The sequence below is a fragment of the Pieris brassicae genome, chromosome 1, assembly GCF_905147105.1.
Source record: "Pieris brassicae chromosome 1, ilPieBrab1.1, whole genome shotgun sequence".
In the NCBI taxonomy this organism is placed as follows: Eukaryota; Metazoa; Arthropoda; class Insecta; order Lepidoptera; family Pieridae; genus Pieris; species Pieris brassicae.
In genome coordinates, this window is record NC_059665.1 from 6,684,051 (window position 1) to 6,703,857 (window position 19,807).

At 31.6% G+C, this 19,807-nt stretch overlaps 1 protein-coding gene across 6 annotated transcripts in view; it reads right to left on the reverse strand.

Moving 5' to 3' along the window:
• Positions 1 to 19,807, reverse strand: part of LOC123720316 (ileal sodium/bile acid cotransporter-like) — a 25,971-nt gene continuing 6,164 nt past the window's right edge. For 3 of the 6 annotated variants that reach the window (XM_045677226.1, XM_045677150.1, XM_045676990.1), the window contains exons 2-11: positions 13,335 to 13,508; positions 11,963 to 12,115; positions 9,587 to 9,717; positions 6,610 to 6,729; positions 5,943 to 6,117; positions 3,867 to 4,129; positions 3,481 to 3,667; positions 1,936 to 2,011; positions 1,502 to 1,515; positions 1 to 565 (exon numbers count right to left, since the gene is read on the reverse strand). In XM_045677226.1, the coding sequence (XP_045533182.1) occupies positions 453 to 565; positions 1,502 to 1,515; positions 1,936 to 2,011; positions 3,481 to 3,667; positions 3,867 to 4,129; positions 5,943 to 6,117; positions 6,610 to 6,729; positions 9,587 to 9,717; positions 11,963 to 12,115; positions 13,335 to 13,497 (1,395 nt within the window). In that variant the 5' untranslated portion in view covers positions 13,498 to 13,508 and the 3' untranslated portion in view covers positions 1 to 452. Of the gene's footprint in view, positions 566 to 1,501; positions 1,516 to 1,935; positions 2,012 to 3,480; positions 3,668 to 3,866; positions 4,130 to 5,942; positions 6,118 to 6,609; positions 6,730 to 9,586; positions 9,718 to 11,962; positions 12,116 to 13,334; positions 13,509 to 13,802; positions 13,891 to 19,807 lie in introns of those variants that run through there. The other 3 variants (XM_045677068.1, XM_045676911.1, XM_045677308.1) reach the window with 3 other exon arrangements.

Here is a 19,807-nt window from a genome sequence, read left to right on the forward strand (position 1 = left end):
TATGGATAAAGAAGTACTTATTTCGCTATACATAATGGCGTGTTTAAAATCCAGAAGAGCAGAGGCCTTAGCAAGGATACATTCGAATTATCAATACGAAGCTGTAAACATTGAACTGGACCATTTACCATACAATTTGTATGTAAGCTCTAAGTTTTCGATACAAAAGCCTGTATTGACTTTTATTTTGATTTTTCGTATTGTTCGTGGTAAGACCTCCGCTGCTCGTAATATGTATGAATTATTGATTTTTAAAGCAAATACCGGCAATAAAAAAAAAACAAAATTTCGAATATAGAATGCAGGCGTATTTGAAAATCGAAGCGACTGGTCGTGGTCACTGGATTCGTTCGAGACGATCTGGCCAATCACAATCAATCGACACATTTATTTTTTATATTAGATTTCTATTTAACATTTTCTCTGCGTAAAAAGATCTAATATGAGCTATTTTAGGCCTCTTTATTTAGTGTCATAAGTGGCTCCATCGAGGCCGGCGTTTGCTCTGTCTGATATTGGCGAGATATCTTCGAGGATTTTCTTGTGCTCATTTCTTCGTCGGTAGCTGGAAATTAAAGTATGTGAATTAAGCAAAACATTTTTAAGGTTTTCTACATCTTTAGAGGCAGTTTTATTACTCATGCATTGAATTAAGATTTCATGCAATTAACATATAAAAGTTTTAATTAATATGCGACGTCACAGTCAAGTTCTAACAAACAATTCAAATTATTTACTAATGCTCTATTGTATCAGTCACAGACAAAATACCCTCACAAGCGTTACATAAGACCTATGAAGTAGTCTTTTATCTCGTAAACCGCTTCTTTGACCTTCCACCTTAATTAATATATTCCATGCTTTAACATAAACTTAAAAATATAACTTTCATGCTTGACCATAAACATAAAAATATACCTTTCAAGAATTAAATAAAAATTAAAACCTAAGTGTCGTGTACAATGTTTTGTTACGTTCCGTCGTATTTTTTATTTAAAAACATTAACTAGTAAATATTTCATTAATTTTATATGCAAATTTTATTAATGCATTAACTCTATCAATTGAGATAAAGATAAGATAAAAAAGCTTTGAATAATAACGTATAACATATTACTTTAAACCGGTTTATATTAATTAAAATATTTGCTTAACGCATTATGAATTTTATGTAAAAGGATATTAACTATATTCTAGTTGCGAACCTATAAACTAGAATAGTTGAATACTTACGAAACATCAACTAATTATACCTAAATATTATAATATGTACAAATGCCATACAAAAACCAATGTCCCATGCATGTTTCGCAAAGCCATTTTATTAGTATTTTTACAAACATTATTTATCTTCTTCTAAATTTCAATTGAAAAAAAAACTATTTTTGTAAATAGTTGTTGTAATTTGTTTTTACATTATTGGATTATTCTGCGATAACTTTTAGAAAAAGATAAATAGCTCACATAGCCCCGCCACCATTTTTTATGTTTGTATACGTACGCGTACCTCCCAAACTATCGAACATCGCAAATGTTGATGACATGTGGAAAATAAAAACACACGAATTTAGTCTATATACTTAAAATAACAAAAAACGTTATATTAAAATAAAACTCAACACAAATGCAAACACAATGCAGCAAAAAAAGTCCCAATAGTATAAAAATTACTTTTAAAGTACATTACTTTAATTTATTTATTTCAAGGATTAAAAACCTTATAAAAACCAGTGTTATCTGTCAAAAAGGAAGCATTAACACAACAAAATAATTTCAAAAATTAAATAATTATATTATACAGTAACTCATCAAAACTAAGATTACAAAATTACAATTTGCACCCTTTTAAACACATTTTCATACTATTTATTAAGATTAAATATGAAGAGGGACATGACTGGTGAATTTGAGTGAAACAGCCACAAATATACATACCATCCCCTTATTTTCTGGTAGATGTAGATCATCGTCATAGGTATGGGCGTCATTATAGCCACCGATACAGGAACGACTGAAAATTAAAAACAATCAAGTCATACAACGAAGTAAGTTATGTATTTATTTTTCAGTATTTTGCCCCTGACACGGGTAGAGTTTTAGTTATAAGATGTGCCGAATTGCTCACGATGTTTCCTGTACTTACGAGCGATTGTTAATTGCGTACATATAAAGAAAAGTTCATGTATAGAGTACGCTCAAGCTAGGTCATCACTGCTCTTGTAGACAAGTTTCTGACATCGAAAATAATTTCATATTCGAAAATATTCCATTAAAATATCCTGGCTTGACATTTTTAGGTCTATGGGTGTGTTTACAATATCGGAAGCTGAATACTACTTGAATTGTATTCGTGTAGTTAAGTGCGAAATTAACACACGTTTTTCTAACACCTAACGTTATCGTATTGTGAATCTTTAAGCGTATTATAATGAAAATATTGAATCTCTTTCCGCCCTCGAACGCGCAGGCGCAGGGAGACTCAAATCTTAATTAAAAAATAAAATCCTTCGACATTTAATTCACTCGCCACAAAATAACACGTTTTTATTGCTATAAATATAAATATGCTTAATTAATGAACATAATTGTCTCAAACATATACTTTTGTCGTTCTAGGTGACCTTATGTTTTGCAAAATATATTTTTTCGAACTTGTATGGTCATCGAAGGCAATGTAGATAGTCCAAAAATTTTAAAAAGTTGTTTTCTTTATGTAGATTAGGTCGATCAAACCTTGGCTTTTTAATTTAAGAAAAAATATTATATTTTGTAGTCCTTTTTGGATATAATTATAGTAATACATTTACTATAATAAAAGCATTTCCTTGCTAACTACGCCACTCAGACATAAGCTACAGACAGGAGAGAGATTTACGATAACGACAGGATATAAAAAAAATGTGTGCGTATGACCTTATTTTTCAAAAAATGATCTACTATATGCAAATTTAAACCTTAAATAAAATAAAATTAGATAAAGTTTAACAAAAGGCGTTTATTATGATTGAAGTGAATACAAATAATACAATTATTTCATTTTACCTTATTACTGTTATCGTTATTATATATTTTTGTTATTAATGGCTTCAAATCTCTTCGAATCAACCGTGGTAGGGACAAGAAAAAGATTTCATGTAACGCAAAAACGTGGCGCGTAACGAAAAAATGTGACGGTATTTTTTTCCAACACCGATAAAGAAGTTTCACTTGAATAAATATTTATCTAAACGCTACCTTACCTGAATATGCCCTGGAAGGGGTTTTTTTTATAATTCGAGTAGAAGTACCTTAGCGCTTGAGGTGTTTTACAATAATATATTTTGTGACAAATCTGGTATCAGTATACGATTGTATGCATTGCATTACGCTTGAACACGTGGGCATATAAATTTCAATAAGTGACGTAGGTCGCCTTAGCAATAAAAATTGTCTATGGCTTCATAAAACAAGTAAAACACATTATATGTATTAAAAACTAACCTGTTGTAAGATCAGCTTCTGGTTGCGGTAAAGCATACCGCAGGAGGAATATCGCAATGCCGGTATTTTGAATACCGGTTTCTATTGATATGGCTAACGCATCTGGGTGAGGCTGTTTGCATGCGATAGCCACTAAATACCCCGCCACGTAACCGAGCCATGGAATACCCATGCCGGCTACAATTATCTAGGAAAAAAAATATAAAGAAATTTAAAAAACGAACGTTTAAAATTCAAACACAGAATATATCAAAAATATGTTGATGATTTATTTGTCGATGTTCGAAAGGATAGTTGAATGATTCGTAACTAAAATATTCTGAAAGTTTTTTTTAAATATTATAGCAAATATACAGAACGCGTTATTAAAACAAAAGATTACTAACCTGCCATGTGAACAGCTCGAATATATATAGATTTGTAATAATCGCAAACACGATTATAAACAGAAGTAAGGTTGTCGAAAAAGCCTTTAAAATCCGCACCATGAACGCTGCTATTCTAGGCGTTAACCGCTGCATTGCCAGCCCTATCGACAATGGTACGATGAGGCATACGACAAAGTATGCGATATGCTTGTACGGCACCACGATGTTTGCGTTACCAAACACAACTTGGCCGAGGGAGAAGAGCCACGCTGGCATAAATACTGTAAAAGATATATTTTATTTATTTTTTAATCTAGCGCCAAACATAACTAAGAATAAAAGTAATTGTAACACCTTTAATAGGCAAACGCAGCGTACTTTATATTTAGCGACTTATGATTACTAACGGAATTCATTCATATGTTCATTGTTATAGCTAGAAATATAATAACTTATTGAAAAGATAATTCTACGAAACTGTTTGTAAGATAGGTGGATAGGGGCAAATGCAGGGTAAAACATTATATTTTTAAACATGACTGAACATTTCGCTCAGTTAGGCTTCCTTAGATTTATAAGCGTGGCGATTATGTAAATCTTCGGAATTACGCTCGAATCCTCCCGAATCCACTCCTTTAGGCACTAACATTATACAGGATTTCATTTAGCATTTAATTATTTAGCATTCTTTTGTTATACGTGAGGTTATTATAGAGTAAATATAATCTATAAATAATCATCTATTATTTAAAGCATAACGTTGACTCAGGAACCGTACAATGACTAATTAGTACTCAAACTCAAAATAACTTTATTCATATAGGTAACCAAGTACAATTATGAACGTCAACAGAAAAGATGTTAAATTGATTCTAAATTTAAATTTAATATAGATACTGGCAAACATCTTGACCAAATCTCCTTGCCTACAGAAGTGATTTTTAGGCGGGCGGTGGTACGCGGCGGCGGGAGAGTGACGTGTCGATGGCGTGATTGGTAAAACATTTTACGTTTGTGTCTTGTGCTGCGTACGCGCAAAATTTCCACCACCCCCTTGTTTAATGCTCAAGAAGTTTGCCGGTATCTGTACCAGTTTGCATGTTAAGGGAGTAGAGTTTCATGTATATATCCCTTACAAATGCTGTTAAGTTGTTTTTAGAGCATTAAAATTAGTGTTAAACTGGAACTTACTAATCATAACGTATTTTATAATATATATAGGTCAATAAATTATTATTATGATTAAAGAAGCTAGTCATTTATAAATTCATTGCAATAACGAAACAATCTTAATAATATCGGCTATACGTTGCAAGATATACTAAATATGTTGTTGTGGATTAAATTTAGTACTTATTATAAAATTTCAATAGTTTATATAGTTTTCTTTGAATGAAAGAGGGTAGAATCCGCAAGAATTATCATTAAATCTATAAATAAGGAGCGACTAGTGTTGTTTCAAGAAACGGAGTTTCTGGTCATTTAAACATAATACTGGTACCGGTTGCGTTCAGCAGCGTTGCCAACTATTTTTTTCAACAAATAAAAAACTAACATCGTGTAAATAAATCTTTTGAGTATTTGTAACAAAATATTTCTAATTATGAGATATCAGAACACATTGCCATTGAAATGGTTTACGTACAATTAATTTATAAGTATTGGCAACCCTAACAAAAGGATGTGAGTTATTCAAGACCTTATCTTTACTCAGTATTAAAACCACTTTCTACTCTATACAGCCTTTTTTATAAAATACAATCTGGGCCTGGCCGTCGAAGCCCATTAGACCTTTGTATAGGTTTATTTTAATTCTAAATTTCATTTCATATATAGAAATAATTTATGCAATTCCACTTATAAAAATTGTAACTTTATTTACCATTAGGCTGATGGGAAAGAAACAGAGAAAGTCGTTATAAAAGATCTCACTATGACACTTAATAGGCGACTGTAAACCAAGGGGAGAATGAATGAGTCATTCAAATCGTTTCATTGTGATGTCTAAAGATCCTGGCCAATAACAATCAAGCAAAGTAAACCAATTTTTTTTTTTAATTTTGACCCGCCAGTTATTGAGTTATTAAAACTTACCAAATGACGCCAAAGTACAAATAGATGTCATAGCGAGTGATAAATTAAGATTCCCGCCCAATATAAACGTCCATATATTTGAGGCGCCACCTGCGGGTGACACCCCCGTACAAAACATGCCCAGGCGCATAGCTGCTGAATTTGGGAATATCACATAACTTAGGCCGAAGGATAACTGAAATAAAGGAATATATACTTTGGATTGTACACGTGTTTTGAAAAAAATGTCATTGAGAGACGATAAAAATAAGATTTTCCATATAGTGCGTTTTTTATATTGATTAATAATTATTATTGATTTAAAGTTGCCATGATGATCGCCAACCTTCGATAAGAGATGGCACTATAAGTAGAATTATATTGATATGTGATCCTTTCATTGATTGAATTATATGATTTGATTTTGTTAAACCAATTTGTAGACAAATTTTAAAGGTGTACAAATTTATTTATGATTGGCCAGTTGTCATTTGTTACCCCAAGAAATACCTTCGGGGACATCATCTGGTGGAACTCGGACGGAAGGCTACGCCTTTACCGTGTCCCCGGGAAATTGCCGGTGGTTGGTTTTGTGGGCACAGAGGCGAGCCCCTTTTAACCCTCCACCTCAAAGCATAAAACTTTTTGTAGGGTTTGTGCGTAAGTAATAACACATAGATATACATACAAGTGGCATGAACAGGAACTGGCCGCACATTCCAATGATTGGCCCAACTGGTTTTATCAGCACCTCCTTTACAGTCGGCCAATGCATAGCACAGCCGAAGTTTATAAATATTAGCGACACCTGAAAACGTTTATAGCTGTAATTAGGAGGTAAGTACTAAAAGCTTTAACTCAAGTGACAATATAAAACCATAATGGTAAAACCAAAGTTTTACATATAATTAGTTTAAATGAAAAACCGCCGTCAATCTGGATATAAATTCACAAAACGCATTAAAATTATGCTAGCCGAATTGGATTTCGATTCTACAGAGGCCTTACAACATATTTTAGGACTTTGTGGTTCCAAAACTAACACAGACGTAGCGCGCGTCTATAACAATTCCCAGCCACACTTTATAGAGTGTAGTATACGCACACACACACATTCACTTACTCATACATTTACGCATAGTTAGGGTCTTATATGAATTTTGTTTGATTATTAGTCTTAGATGTGTAAGACTATTTTTCAAGAAAATATTGATTTAAGCATGCACCATGTATCACGGAATAATTGTTATCTAGTTACCCACAACACCCCCTAGTGTGGGGCTAACGATAGATCAATTTTATCACAACCATATATCTGTCAAGTTTTATTATTTTTATTAAAATGCAGATCGACTATGCAGCTCGAAAGATTCACTTTCGGGCTGTAGAAAGAGAGGCACCTCTTGCACGAGTCACTATTTGCATATACATTTTCATCTCGTCTTATCTATAATTAACATAACACGGTTGTATGCTCCAACTCATTGCTACATTGTTGTCCCTTCTATACATTAGTAGTTATTTAGTAATTCTCGAAACTCATATATATAATATATAAACAGTCATAAATATTCAATGGACCTCCAATTTCTATCGTCATAGTGTTACATAATATGTGAATGTTATTGTCATTACGTTTTTAATATCGCTTATCATTCTTAGTTAGCATTATAGCGATTTATTAGAGAACACTGTCTCCTTCGTGTCGTAACCAATATTGATATGGAATTATGTAACACAGAATATATTTTAATTCAATTTTAAAATGAGTGAGTTTTCAAAGCGAAATAATTTTTGATAATTCTATTACTCCAAGCGAATTTCATCATATGCGCCTGGGCAACCCAACTATATGACTATGTAAATCGTTGTAGCTACATTTAATAACGACATAATTAATGTTTACTAAGGAAAAATTCCAGCCAGAATGGTTCTAAGCATGCAGAGGTTTTGAAATCGTTCCAAAATGAATGTTTAAGGAATCGCTTCAAAATTATTATAAAAAATTAAAACGGTTATAAATAGACCATATAAAACTAACAACGTATTTTAAAAAGAATTCATAAAAAGTATTACATTCAGGTAAACAGCTTTCTTCAAAGCATTATTATTAAGGGAAGTCCCCATATATAGCAATAGAGAACTAATAATAATTATTGAATAGTTTCCTATACACATACAGGGCGTCCCAAGGTTAGGGGTACATCAAAGGAAAGTATTAAATATATTAAAGGAAAGTATCAAGGGAAAGTATAAATATAGTAGATTAGCATATTTTGCTTAAAGAAGGCTTAATTTTATTTTGAACAGTATTACTTTATTCAATGAATTTTTAAAAATTACCTGTCTCGCCTGGGAATTGAAAAGTTACAAAAAAATTTAGCCACATCATATCGAGTATAAATCAAGACAGCGGGCTTATTAAAAGAATGGCAATTTGCGTAAGACAAGAGGGATCACATTTTGAGCATTTTATGAATTAGATAGGCATCTACGATATTTAAGGTACTTTTCCTTGATGTCCCACAGTTTGGGACGTCCTGTATATGCTTACTACGATTCTGTTATCAATATGCGAGACTACTTTTGATAGTAGTGTTATCACGAGGAAAGGAACTATTGAAGTACTAGGAAAACCAATAAAAATACGTATATAAGATTACCAACAATCGTCTCATAATTGCAAGTCACGCAGCCAATGTGGCCTTGTTAAACGTTACGATTGACATTTTGAGTTTTATACAAATAATTATTTATATGTTTAAAATCTCGAGTAAACCAAAGACTCGTTTTATATTTTCCATAACACTTTCGTAAAAATAACATTAATTAGAATTACAAGTGTTCAAATTATTATTGATATCCTTGACCTTTAAACAATATTCCGTACACATTACACGCGTCAAAGACTTTTGCGATACGAAAAAATACAAATAAAAAATGAAATATGCAGACACTTTTTTGTTATATGCGTTAAGTAGGTGCTATTATTATAAAAAGACGACAATTTCCTGAATAGTTAAGAGCATTCAAAACGTATTTTTGTCACTGACAACCGGGTGGTATTTTGGTCTTCCTGAAATTAACTTAATGCTAATTGAAACGATTAATTTCAACTTTATCCCTCTATTAAGTGAAAATTTTATGAATCAAAAATTCTTTATTAATAATTAATTTGTTGAAAGTAACAATTAATTCTTATAGAACAAGTAGGTTCCTTAGTCTATCATTCATCGTAACTACAATGACAACATTCGGTTGTTAAACGTATTTTACAATTTAACGCTCAGTCTTGCTTCAACAGTATCTGTATTAAATTGTGACTGGAAACAACAATACCAGCAGTTGAGTTTCATCATCGGATGTCGATGCAGAATACGAAATTCCATCCGTATCACCTGGATGCCCATTGTTCTACAACTGTGCGTTTTTAAGACAGTTTTTGCCGCGCACTACCACTATGTGGACCAGTTGCCCACTTAAGTATTTCCAAACCAATTCGACATCGGGATCCTTTAAGAAAGGAGCGTGGCAATTCTTAAAAGGCCGGTAACGCACTGACAAGCATTTTCAGAGTCTCTATGGTAACGGTATCACTTAAGATCAGATGAGCCCCCAGATCGTTTGCCCCCGTATTCTATAAAACAAAATACAAAAATACTTACAAATATAGCAACACTGCTCGTAAACAATTTGTCTATGACTCGGGATGGTCGCACTACTATGACAGGCAACGTCCCATTAGCTGCAAACACCTCCTTGTCTCTTTTCACTTCTATGACGAAATCCGTTCTTCCTGTGTAGAAAAACAAATAGGAGAGATCAAGATCAAGATAGGCTCTCGACGGTGTGGTGGCAAGAAAATCATAATATCAATAAACTGATCTTGTTTTGTAAGTTTACCAGAACTTAACCAAATTTGGAGTATACTTTATAAATATATATAAGGATATTTATCAAGTCAATAATAATAAATTTAAACTTAATTTAATTAAGATCGTTATATTTATTCAGTGAGTAATATTAATTGGAACGAATTTTCATAAATCGCTAAAAATATTGTGTTTATTCCACAATATGAAGGGCATATTATGTAATAAACAAGTTTTTTTTTTATTGTGGGTATATTTATGATGATTTTAATATCAATTGTTAATAACTTATGTGACACGTTCTTCGACCATGACATACTCTTCCGATATAAAGAATACCGTAAAAGGACGTCTTGCAATTTGCAAATAGCCCTGTAATTTGGCAATAAAGATTTCCTTCGTTTATTTTTAGCATTCTATAAATAGCAATGTTATTTTTAACAATGGTTATTTTGGCATACTTTCTATAAATAACATAATTAATACAATGCCACAACCCCAATACATTGAATTTGATTAATAAACAACTGAAAGCTTTATATTTGCAATAATGTACGAGATAAGTCATGGGCGAAACAACTTTGTGCTTCAGTGGAAGTACTTGTTTAATTAAAAATAAACTGGCAGTTTTAGATTCGAAACACAGGATAAAGTATATTATTTTGATTTCGGGGGCATCTGAGGGGCATACGATAAATATATTGGAAAAAACCCTTCAACTTTTTGGAATTAACGCCAGTGTATTCCTTAAACTTGATTTGTTGTAATCGAATTCAGTATTACCATTACCAAGTGCCAACTATGTCAAGAAAGGGTTCACACGTGTGCACGTTATTTTATAGTCTATGAATACGAAATAATTCATAGAGATATTTTGTCATATAGTTTTCAAATAGCTTTAAAGCATTTTATTTCTTCATTATTTTATTATAGCTTATAAATGCTACATTTATGTATTTGTGTAAATGTATGCGTATGCGTAAGCAGATTAATTAAAATATCTTGTTTTCCCAACGTTTATCAGCGGGTGCTTTTAATATTTAATGTTAATAATCTAATAAATCTTCAAGAATTAAGTAGAAACGATGACTCTAATAGAGAAGGTAGTATCACCATCCTTTTTGGCATATGCTTATCTATACAAAATATTTACAACCCAACAGAAAGTAATTATCATATAAATATATATGTCGCAGTAAAGTAGTTAAATCAGAGAGTTAATTGAATCTCTAGACAGTTAATTAAAAATCGATATTCAATCAAGGCGCTAAAGTTCCGTCAGGCAAGTGAGTGAACGAAAAACGTTTGTTTCACGAGTTTCCTAAACGTTCCAAGGCAACAAGACTAACCAACCTAACCATTTACAATACAAGCAAAACACCGAATATCTAAGCTCTCAGTTCTTCACGATCACATCGAAATAACAATAAATGTCCTTTCAGTTTTATATTGTTAATCAACAAGCTGGCTTTCGGTCAGACAGATAGTTAAACATTTTCGAATCTGCTTTACTTAAATGAAAATGCTAACGACTTGATTGAATATCGACATTTAATTAACTGTCTAGAGATTCAATTAACTCTCTGATTTAACTATTTTACTCCGACATATACATTACCATACAGCATACAATAATCTTCTTAAACAGATCATCAGAAATTCTATGGCGAATTCATTAGTCTCTCGCAAATAATGCAATAACTTCGCGTTTATAGCCGATAAAGTAGTTCATACTTGAATATAGCTTTTAAATGTTTAAATTAATCACAAAAGCTGGTGATTTTTATCCCAGATGTCGTGCTTTTAAACCCGTCTATACACCAATATAGTTTCTTTGTATTAGTGCGATTTACACATACAGTATGTATCGGGAAAGTCCAAAGATCAACGGTGTCAGTTGTAGAAGGTTGATCACCTACATTGCTTTTATAAATGAAACATGAAGATGCCTCTACCTCATGTCCCAATAGAACGCAGCGCTATGCCAAACTGAGGAACTGATTTTAGGTTACTAGGGATCACATATAAAGTTTTTAATTACAATAATAAAGAATATCGGAAAAATTTTCCAATATGGATTATATATAATACAATATCGATTTAAATGCCCATATTTTTTTGTAGATAGTACTCAAGTATTTGAAAGTATCGAACGTAGAATATCCTTACCTAGGAAGTTCCCATGTACTGTCAAAGGTGCGGTAAACAGTTGACCATCAACATAGTCGTCAGCTAATTTATATGACGAATTCCATTGAGCACTCGCTATATGCTCTATATCTACTTTTGCTATTATTTCATCGTTTGGTAGAAGTCCCGTACCTGAAAAAAGTGATAAAGTAACTTCTGTATTGTAATCTATGTTCTTTAAAAACTTTAAAATATCGCCTTTATTTATAGACATTATAATACATATTAAAAGCGAGATTCAGGTGGAAGTATGGCTCCCGTATGTGCAAAACGTATTATATTAAGTAATTTGCGCTTAATCTCGAATCTGAATTTTGCTCTACGTAACTTATTTAAAGTATCCAATTGAAAAATCAAACAACTATCACTGTCCTTTCAGTTTTCACAGTTTATATATATGTTATTGTAATTATGTATTCATTTACAAAAAGGTAGTTTGATAGACAATTGCTCGACATTACAAATTACTTAAACGTAAACACGTAAAAGCAAAAATATATATATTTTTCATATTATGTTTACACTTTGAACACAGATTTAAAAAAAGTGTAATAGCATGTGTAATAGCAGTATTAAGTCTAGATCTAGAACCAGAATCCCAAACAAATAAGCATTATCGTCGCTTGTGATCACATCGGCTGTGGTATGAATATCAAACCTTCAATACATCAATTTATATACTGTGTTTTACTTGGCGACACATAAATAAGGTTTTTTGCGTAGTTTTATCGCTACACTAATATTATACAGAGCATAAATATTTTTATCGAATAAACTTCAATCCATTTGGGCCGATTTTAAAAATCATTTTCATCATCATAATGCTTATAAATAATCTCAGTGAATATAAACTCTTATGCAAAAAAAACGGACACCTAAGGATATTTACGTTCTAAAGTCTTCCAGACCATCCACAACCTAGGTTATACTCTTCTTCTTCTTCTCTTCAAGTACACACTTGACGTATTACAATTCCCCCACAAAGCGATCGTCTCTCGGTAATGTGTATCGTTATCTTCCCTTCCGATACCGTTGCCAGGTCCTCTGGACAGTTATACGACTCACAATTAGCCGTCGAGACACGTAAGTTAGCGCATAGCGGCCGGCACGTCCACAAGGGGTAGTAAAATTATAGCCCTAATTGAAGAAGGTTGTTTTGTGAATTTCAGCAAGAAGAGGTCACACTCGTTAGGTTAGAACGTAATTTTTTTTAAATGGATGTTTTTTTGGAAAAGAGTTTATATTTCCATTTTTAATGGGCGGAATTTTATCAATGAAAATATTTACTATGCTATTGAGTCTAGTATATTTATCTCGATAAGATTAGCTAATTTATTAAATAACAACCAACCATTTACAACAACTTGTACGAAAGCATTATCTCCCATGTTCAGCTTTATTTCCATTGGGTGGAACGAAGCTATGATGTTTGGCACTGACTGGCAGAGTACCCATAATGGCCCTAAAGCCAGCAGATACAGGATAATGAGGTGTAGCGGCCAAAGGGGACACATTCTTGAGTACACTGTAAAAAACCTTTATATTAAACTTTGACTTCTTTTGATTACATATTCAATTTGCAATATTAAATTTGTTTTTACTAAACAAATTGCAATTTATTTAAATAGCAACGGCTTTAATTCAGTTATTATTTTTGAATAAATTCAATAATAAAAACAATTTGTTAACGTAGTAAAGCATTTTTAAATATTGAACATTGAAACTGTCCATCGAAATAAAAAAGGTTTGTTAACGTAAAACAATTTAAAATATTAAACGTCGAAACTGTCCGTCGAAATCAAACTCAAGATTCACTCACTTTTAAAATTTAATTAACTTAAACTAATTTGCAAGCATATGTACTGATTCGCGAACGAACCGCGAATGTCAGGAATAGCTACCAACTCTCACATATACACTTAATTGCATCGAGTTAAAAACCAGATTCCAACAAGCTACATAACGAGATATTGTTTCAGTGTATAAGTCATTTGATAAGATATAATAAAAATTGTATTAATTAAAATGAAACAGTCATGTACCTACGAAAAATATACAACGATAACTTTGCTGTTGCCGTTACAATAGACGACGTCAATATAAGACGGTATGCTGGTTAATGCACCAGTTAAGGAATTTGTTTAAAGGCTCACTTCAAACTAAATTAAAAGTTTTAATGGCTTAAAAACTTTAACCCGTAAAAGCTTCAAAAAGTAAAAACCAAAATCTTCACTCATGAGTAGTCGTAGTCAATGTTATAACATTAATTGAACTTGGTTATCTTGACATTTCTCCCGACAAAGATATTGTTTATTTAATAACTATTAAAACAGATAACGATTTTTGTATTTTTAACTTAATTACTATTCGTCTGCGATAAGAATACTGATTTCAGTTAACAAAAATAAAGTCAAATACCAAGTGCATTAAAAATATTAAATGTTTCGTAATAGCGACTTAAATTTTTCAAAATCAGATCACGTATTAACTTAGTCCAAAAACATGATTCAACTTGACACCTGAATACTAATTTAAACAAGATTTTCATACAGACTTATTCAGATAAATAAGAAGATATTCGCCTTGGACGCAGATTTTGTAACACTCGCTTTAGCGCGTCCTAAAAATCCAAGTATTAGCTAGCAATTAGTACTTATAATTGACATTTTCTTTAGGTCTGGCTAAGATCAAAATATTTCTATCTATATTATTAAGGCCAAGACTATAGTAGAATTTATAAAACCATGTTTCAATATCCCGTTATTGAAAACAGATTGCGTTATCGTAGTCCTTATAGTGTACATAAAAATTTCTCATTAAATAAAATAAATACAATTCAGATTTTGACACTGACATAGATAACCTGTCTAAAAGCAGGTTCAACAGCAGAGCTCAAAAGAATAAAAAATATTTTAATCGTATAAGTACTCGTTTTAAAAAATATATGGCGGAATGAAAATAAACTATTTTGCATAGATGTACTGATGGAAATACACTTATTACTCATTTAAAATGTTTTTGATTCGTTTAAAATGTAGTAAACCTAGGTTTACATATATACGTCCAGCCAAGGGCGTGTATATCTCTATTCTCTATCGTCCTTAAACGCTAAATGCTTTTTAATTAAATATATATCATATTTCATAAAATCGCTAGTAACAGCTTTCGGCCAAACTAACGTGCTGTAATTTAAATAATATTATGACTCCACAACACTCGACTTGATTTATTAAAAACGAAATTAGATAAATGTTATAGGTGACTTTGTATTTTTTTTTGTATCGAGGAAATAATATTGTATTCTGTTATTAATTAGACTCAGCTATTGACATTATAGTGAAGGATCAAAACATATTTATTATTATTGATTCATCATCATGAGACATCACATAGATCAAATCAAATCTACGATGAGTGATTTTGCTTATAGCCCGCTCTTAATATAAGATTCAAATTTTTATGCCATAGTAATTACGATATCATAAGAATGTTTTATACGATTGAAGAACAAGTATAAAAACCTATTAAGTATTAATAAAAAAATAATGCAATTAAAGCTAAGTAATGTGCATTATAGCGCAACTGGTTTACTTCATATAAGCTTGCATTTATTTATTTAGTTCTCTAACCTGCAAACTAATGGCATATTTATCATTCAACATTCTATAAGGATGTTGATTGAGTCAGGTCGCGTTTACACTAAACTATGTACAACGTGTCTCAAAAGGAAGTTCATATTGTGTTGATTGATTAAAAAGTTTAAGTCGTGTATCAAAAAAGTGTTTACTTATTATTAAAATACACATTTTGGGAATTTGTTTCTTAAAAATAATACCGGCCGAATGTAATCTAATCGTAAATAAAATTACTTATGACAGCTCGGCAGGTGGACTCAGGGATGGCTACCATTTCGTGACAGATATTTTCTTTCAGTTGCACCAGAGAAGTCTGCTTATTGGCGTAGACTTTAGATTTAAGATAAGCCCATAAGAAAACATGCATAGGGATTAAATTAGGACTGCGTGGAGGCCAATTTATGTCACCACTCCTGGAGATCCATTGAGAAAATTTCACGAACACGTGACAGAGGCTCTGACTGGCATCTTGGGGCTTATACTCTTGCAGCTTTAGGTCTTTGGGTAAAATGCGGTGTAATAAAGATCTATGCACATTTAAAGGACTAGCACGCAATGTAAACTTTCTTTCGAGACCCCTGTACTCTGAGTATTGCCTTCAATGACTTATTTTAAATTGGTTTGACAGAACAACATCCGTAAAGATTTTTGACCAATTATTTATTTACACTTTGTAACCTTATACAAAAACATACATATAAAATGCTCGTTACATAAGATATTGGGCAATGGGTGGTCTTATGGTTAACAAACGATTTTTTCCAGATCACCTTAGTATGGAAAAATTAAAAAAGAAACGCCTACAGACGGTGAAGTACAAGAAGTGCATAAATAATAACCAAAAAGGAACATAAAAGTTCAGGAACATTGGTTGCGGTGAATCTCTACAAATAGTAAAATGAATTTGGTCTCGTAAATAAATAGCAACACCACCCCCAACTCTGTTCAGGCTGTCGTTCAGTAGAAGATAAAAGCTAGGTATGGGAAAGGAAGTAGAAGGAAGCCTTCCTTAAGCCCTTAAGTTTTAAGCCAAGTCGCAGTAATGAGAATGGCGTGAATGTTACAGTATTGAAATGATATAAACAGATCGGTATAATGCACCGGTACACTTGAACACTGATGTGGACGTTTTAAATTTGAAAAAATTGAGTAGGCCAAGTTGGTAATTAGAAAGGTACACATTCAGTGGGATAAAGAGAGTAGATACTGAATAAGCTACTTAAATTAGCTGACGATACAAGCGACTGTATTCATGGACTACTATTAAGATAACGTTTAGACTTATCAATAACAATTACAATAACCGTAAAGCTACAATGCTAAAAACTAATTAACACTCAGAAATAAAAACTGTATCGATCGTTGTTTGAACTGCTTCCATGGAGGCTTATAACAGTGTAAACTTGCACTTTAAAAGAGAAAAAGAGCCTGAGATTATCAGGTACCTATTTAAAACTTTACTTATACATTTTAAATTCAAAAATAAATAGACAGCAATCAAAGTACACGTACTTCAACGACATCTACCCGCCCAATCTATATTGATTACTCAGGCCAATCACAATGTATTTTAAACGTTGAATTCAGATGTATGATATAAATATATCCCTGAATATGTAATTGATAATAGGAAAGTTCCTTAACATTAAAAATTACGATGTTTATCATACTATCCAAACACAGATGGAATAAATACTTAAATTAGCAAGCTCTTCATATTAACCATCGTCTAACATCTAATTAAAAATTAACTAAACCGGTGATATATTACTTATTAAATCAATAGAGCTTGTTATTTGAAAAAGGCTCATCACTTTCCATTGATAAACTTTTAATGCCTCAATGATAGTAAAACGTTAATTAGAATGTCATATATTTATTTTTAGTAATTTGTGATGGCTCTTAGGGTATTTTAGTTTAGTCAAAAAGGCAATATCGCGTAACACTGTTATAGGCTTAGAAATAGACCAAACTAAGACGAAAAGTCCTCAATAACTTTTTCTTTTCATACACCCCTTTACCGGAGATTTTCCGCTATAAACTTCATAGTAGACATCTGCATTTGCAATCATTACTAGTACCAAAAAGGTAATGTTATGAGAGGAATCTAGGTTATAAGTTTTTATGTCAATGTAACATGTACATACATTAGCAATGCAATAAATTAATTCAATACATGAATGAATAAATTCTTCATTTAAACCTTTGATTTGATATTAAACATCTGTCAATTGACGTGAAAAAAGTGACAGATTGTCAGTAATAAGGCTTTAGTCTAAGATCCATCCAATAGTATTACTCTAATATAGATTTGCTCTATATAGATTTATTTTCTAACATCAAATAGTAAAGTTAAACGAGTCTTTAAAGTGTGACACGCGACAAAATACTAAAAATAGATTAGCAATTTGGTACCGTAATTTTGTTTGTCCATTAGCGACTCAAGGGCTTTGTGTATTAGAAAATCAATTAATTCATAAGGATAGTGGTTTTTTTATACTACGACAAGCACGCTTCTATAAAATATTAATATCGTGAAGGTGAATAATATAAGTAAATTATGGTGCTAAACTATGGTGCAGGTGCTACATATTTCATTATTATAAAAACAAATCACAATTTATATTATATTATTCAAAAATAAATATAATATTGCATTCATCATAACACATATTATATAAACACATCAAACACACATTATCCTTAACTCACGAGGAGTTCAAGTAAATATTCTTCTCCTTCCTAAGCAATGTTATTATGAGACAAACGTCTGTTTGCTTAATAGTATAATATTAAAGTTAAGGAAATAGAAAACGTATGTATGCACAGTTTGACGTAATAACACATTCCTTGTTAACACATTAATGGACGTATATTAATTCATGAAACTGCTCGTTAATACATTTACAAGAAAATGTATACGTCTTTTATTAAAAAAGACATAATACAGCAGAATTTATCATGTTCGACGTGCACTTTTTTTACTAAATTAGTACCTATATATATATATATCTTTATATATATATATATATATATCTTCTTTCAGTCAAGTTATATATGAACTTTGATAAAAAGAGACAAATCCTTTAGTTTGGACAGTGTAATAAAAGTAATTGTTACGAATATGAGTAAAACACTATCTAGTCTGTTATATTGTAACAAAAAGATAACGCAAAGACTTCGATCTTACAGTTGTCCGCGCGCGGATCTTATTGTAATATAAAATGGACGTCTTATTTGGTTTTTAAATATCTATTCAACACCTTGACATTTACTTGTATTTGTTATACTTATGTAGGATTTTTTACTGTAAAAGAAACATTAGTCTATACCAAGGTATGTACTTAGCCCGAAACATAATTAATTAGGAATGTCTCAAAGATCCCGCGATTTTAATTCAGTGGATTGATAGAAAGAAAGTTATCACGTTTTACTAAATATGATTAAATTGTATAATGTAAATTGATAAGTAATAATTAAGAAAACACTTTTTAAACGGATTGAAGCTCTGTATTATATATATATATATATAACTATTCTTTACGATTCGATTTAAAATTCGTAAAACTGTAGAGATGCCGAGAACAAAATGTAGTCTTTAGACACTTGAGGCTTTTATGCAAAGTTTTATAATAAAATCTTTACATACTATACTGTTGAGTGAAATTATTATAAATTAAAAAGTAATACTCGAACACCAGACGCGTCTCTGTGCACGTAGTGTAAGTAATTAGAAAATTAGAAAATTGGAGATATGAAGGTTAAAGTCTGATTTTTAGGGCTTCTTTTAATTTTTTATCAATGGCAAAATATACATTTTCGTTTAAGAAATATAAAGCTTGGTTGTAAAAAAAGACGCTAGCTAGATTAGAATGTTTACTAGAATGATACTGACAGAGAAGAATACTATAAACTATGAATTGGAATAACTGTATGACCAAAACAATGGCTGACTAGACTGGAAGGCTCAAGGAGATGTATCTGGATATTCGATGGGTAGCGATTTTGTGATTTACAAATCAACACCAACAGTTCATAATAATTTGCACATGACTGGCAAAATCAGTTTATTGCTGGAAGGAAGTTATTACCTAACCCCTGTTTTTACTACGACTAGCCCAGTTAGAACTAGGTGCAATAAAAATACCGCGTTATCCATTCGAATGCATTTATAGTCGGTAACTTGATT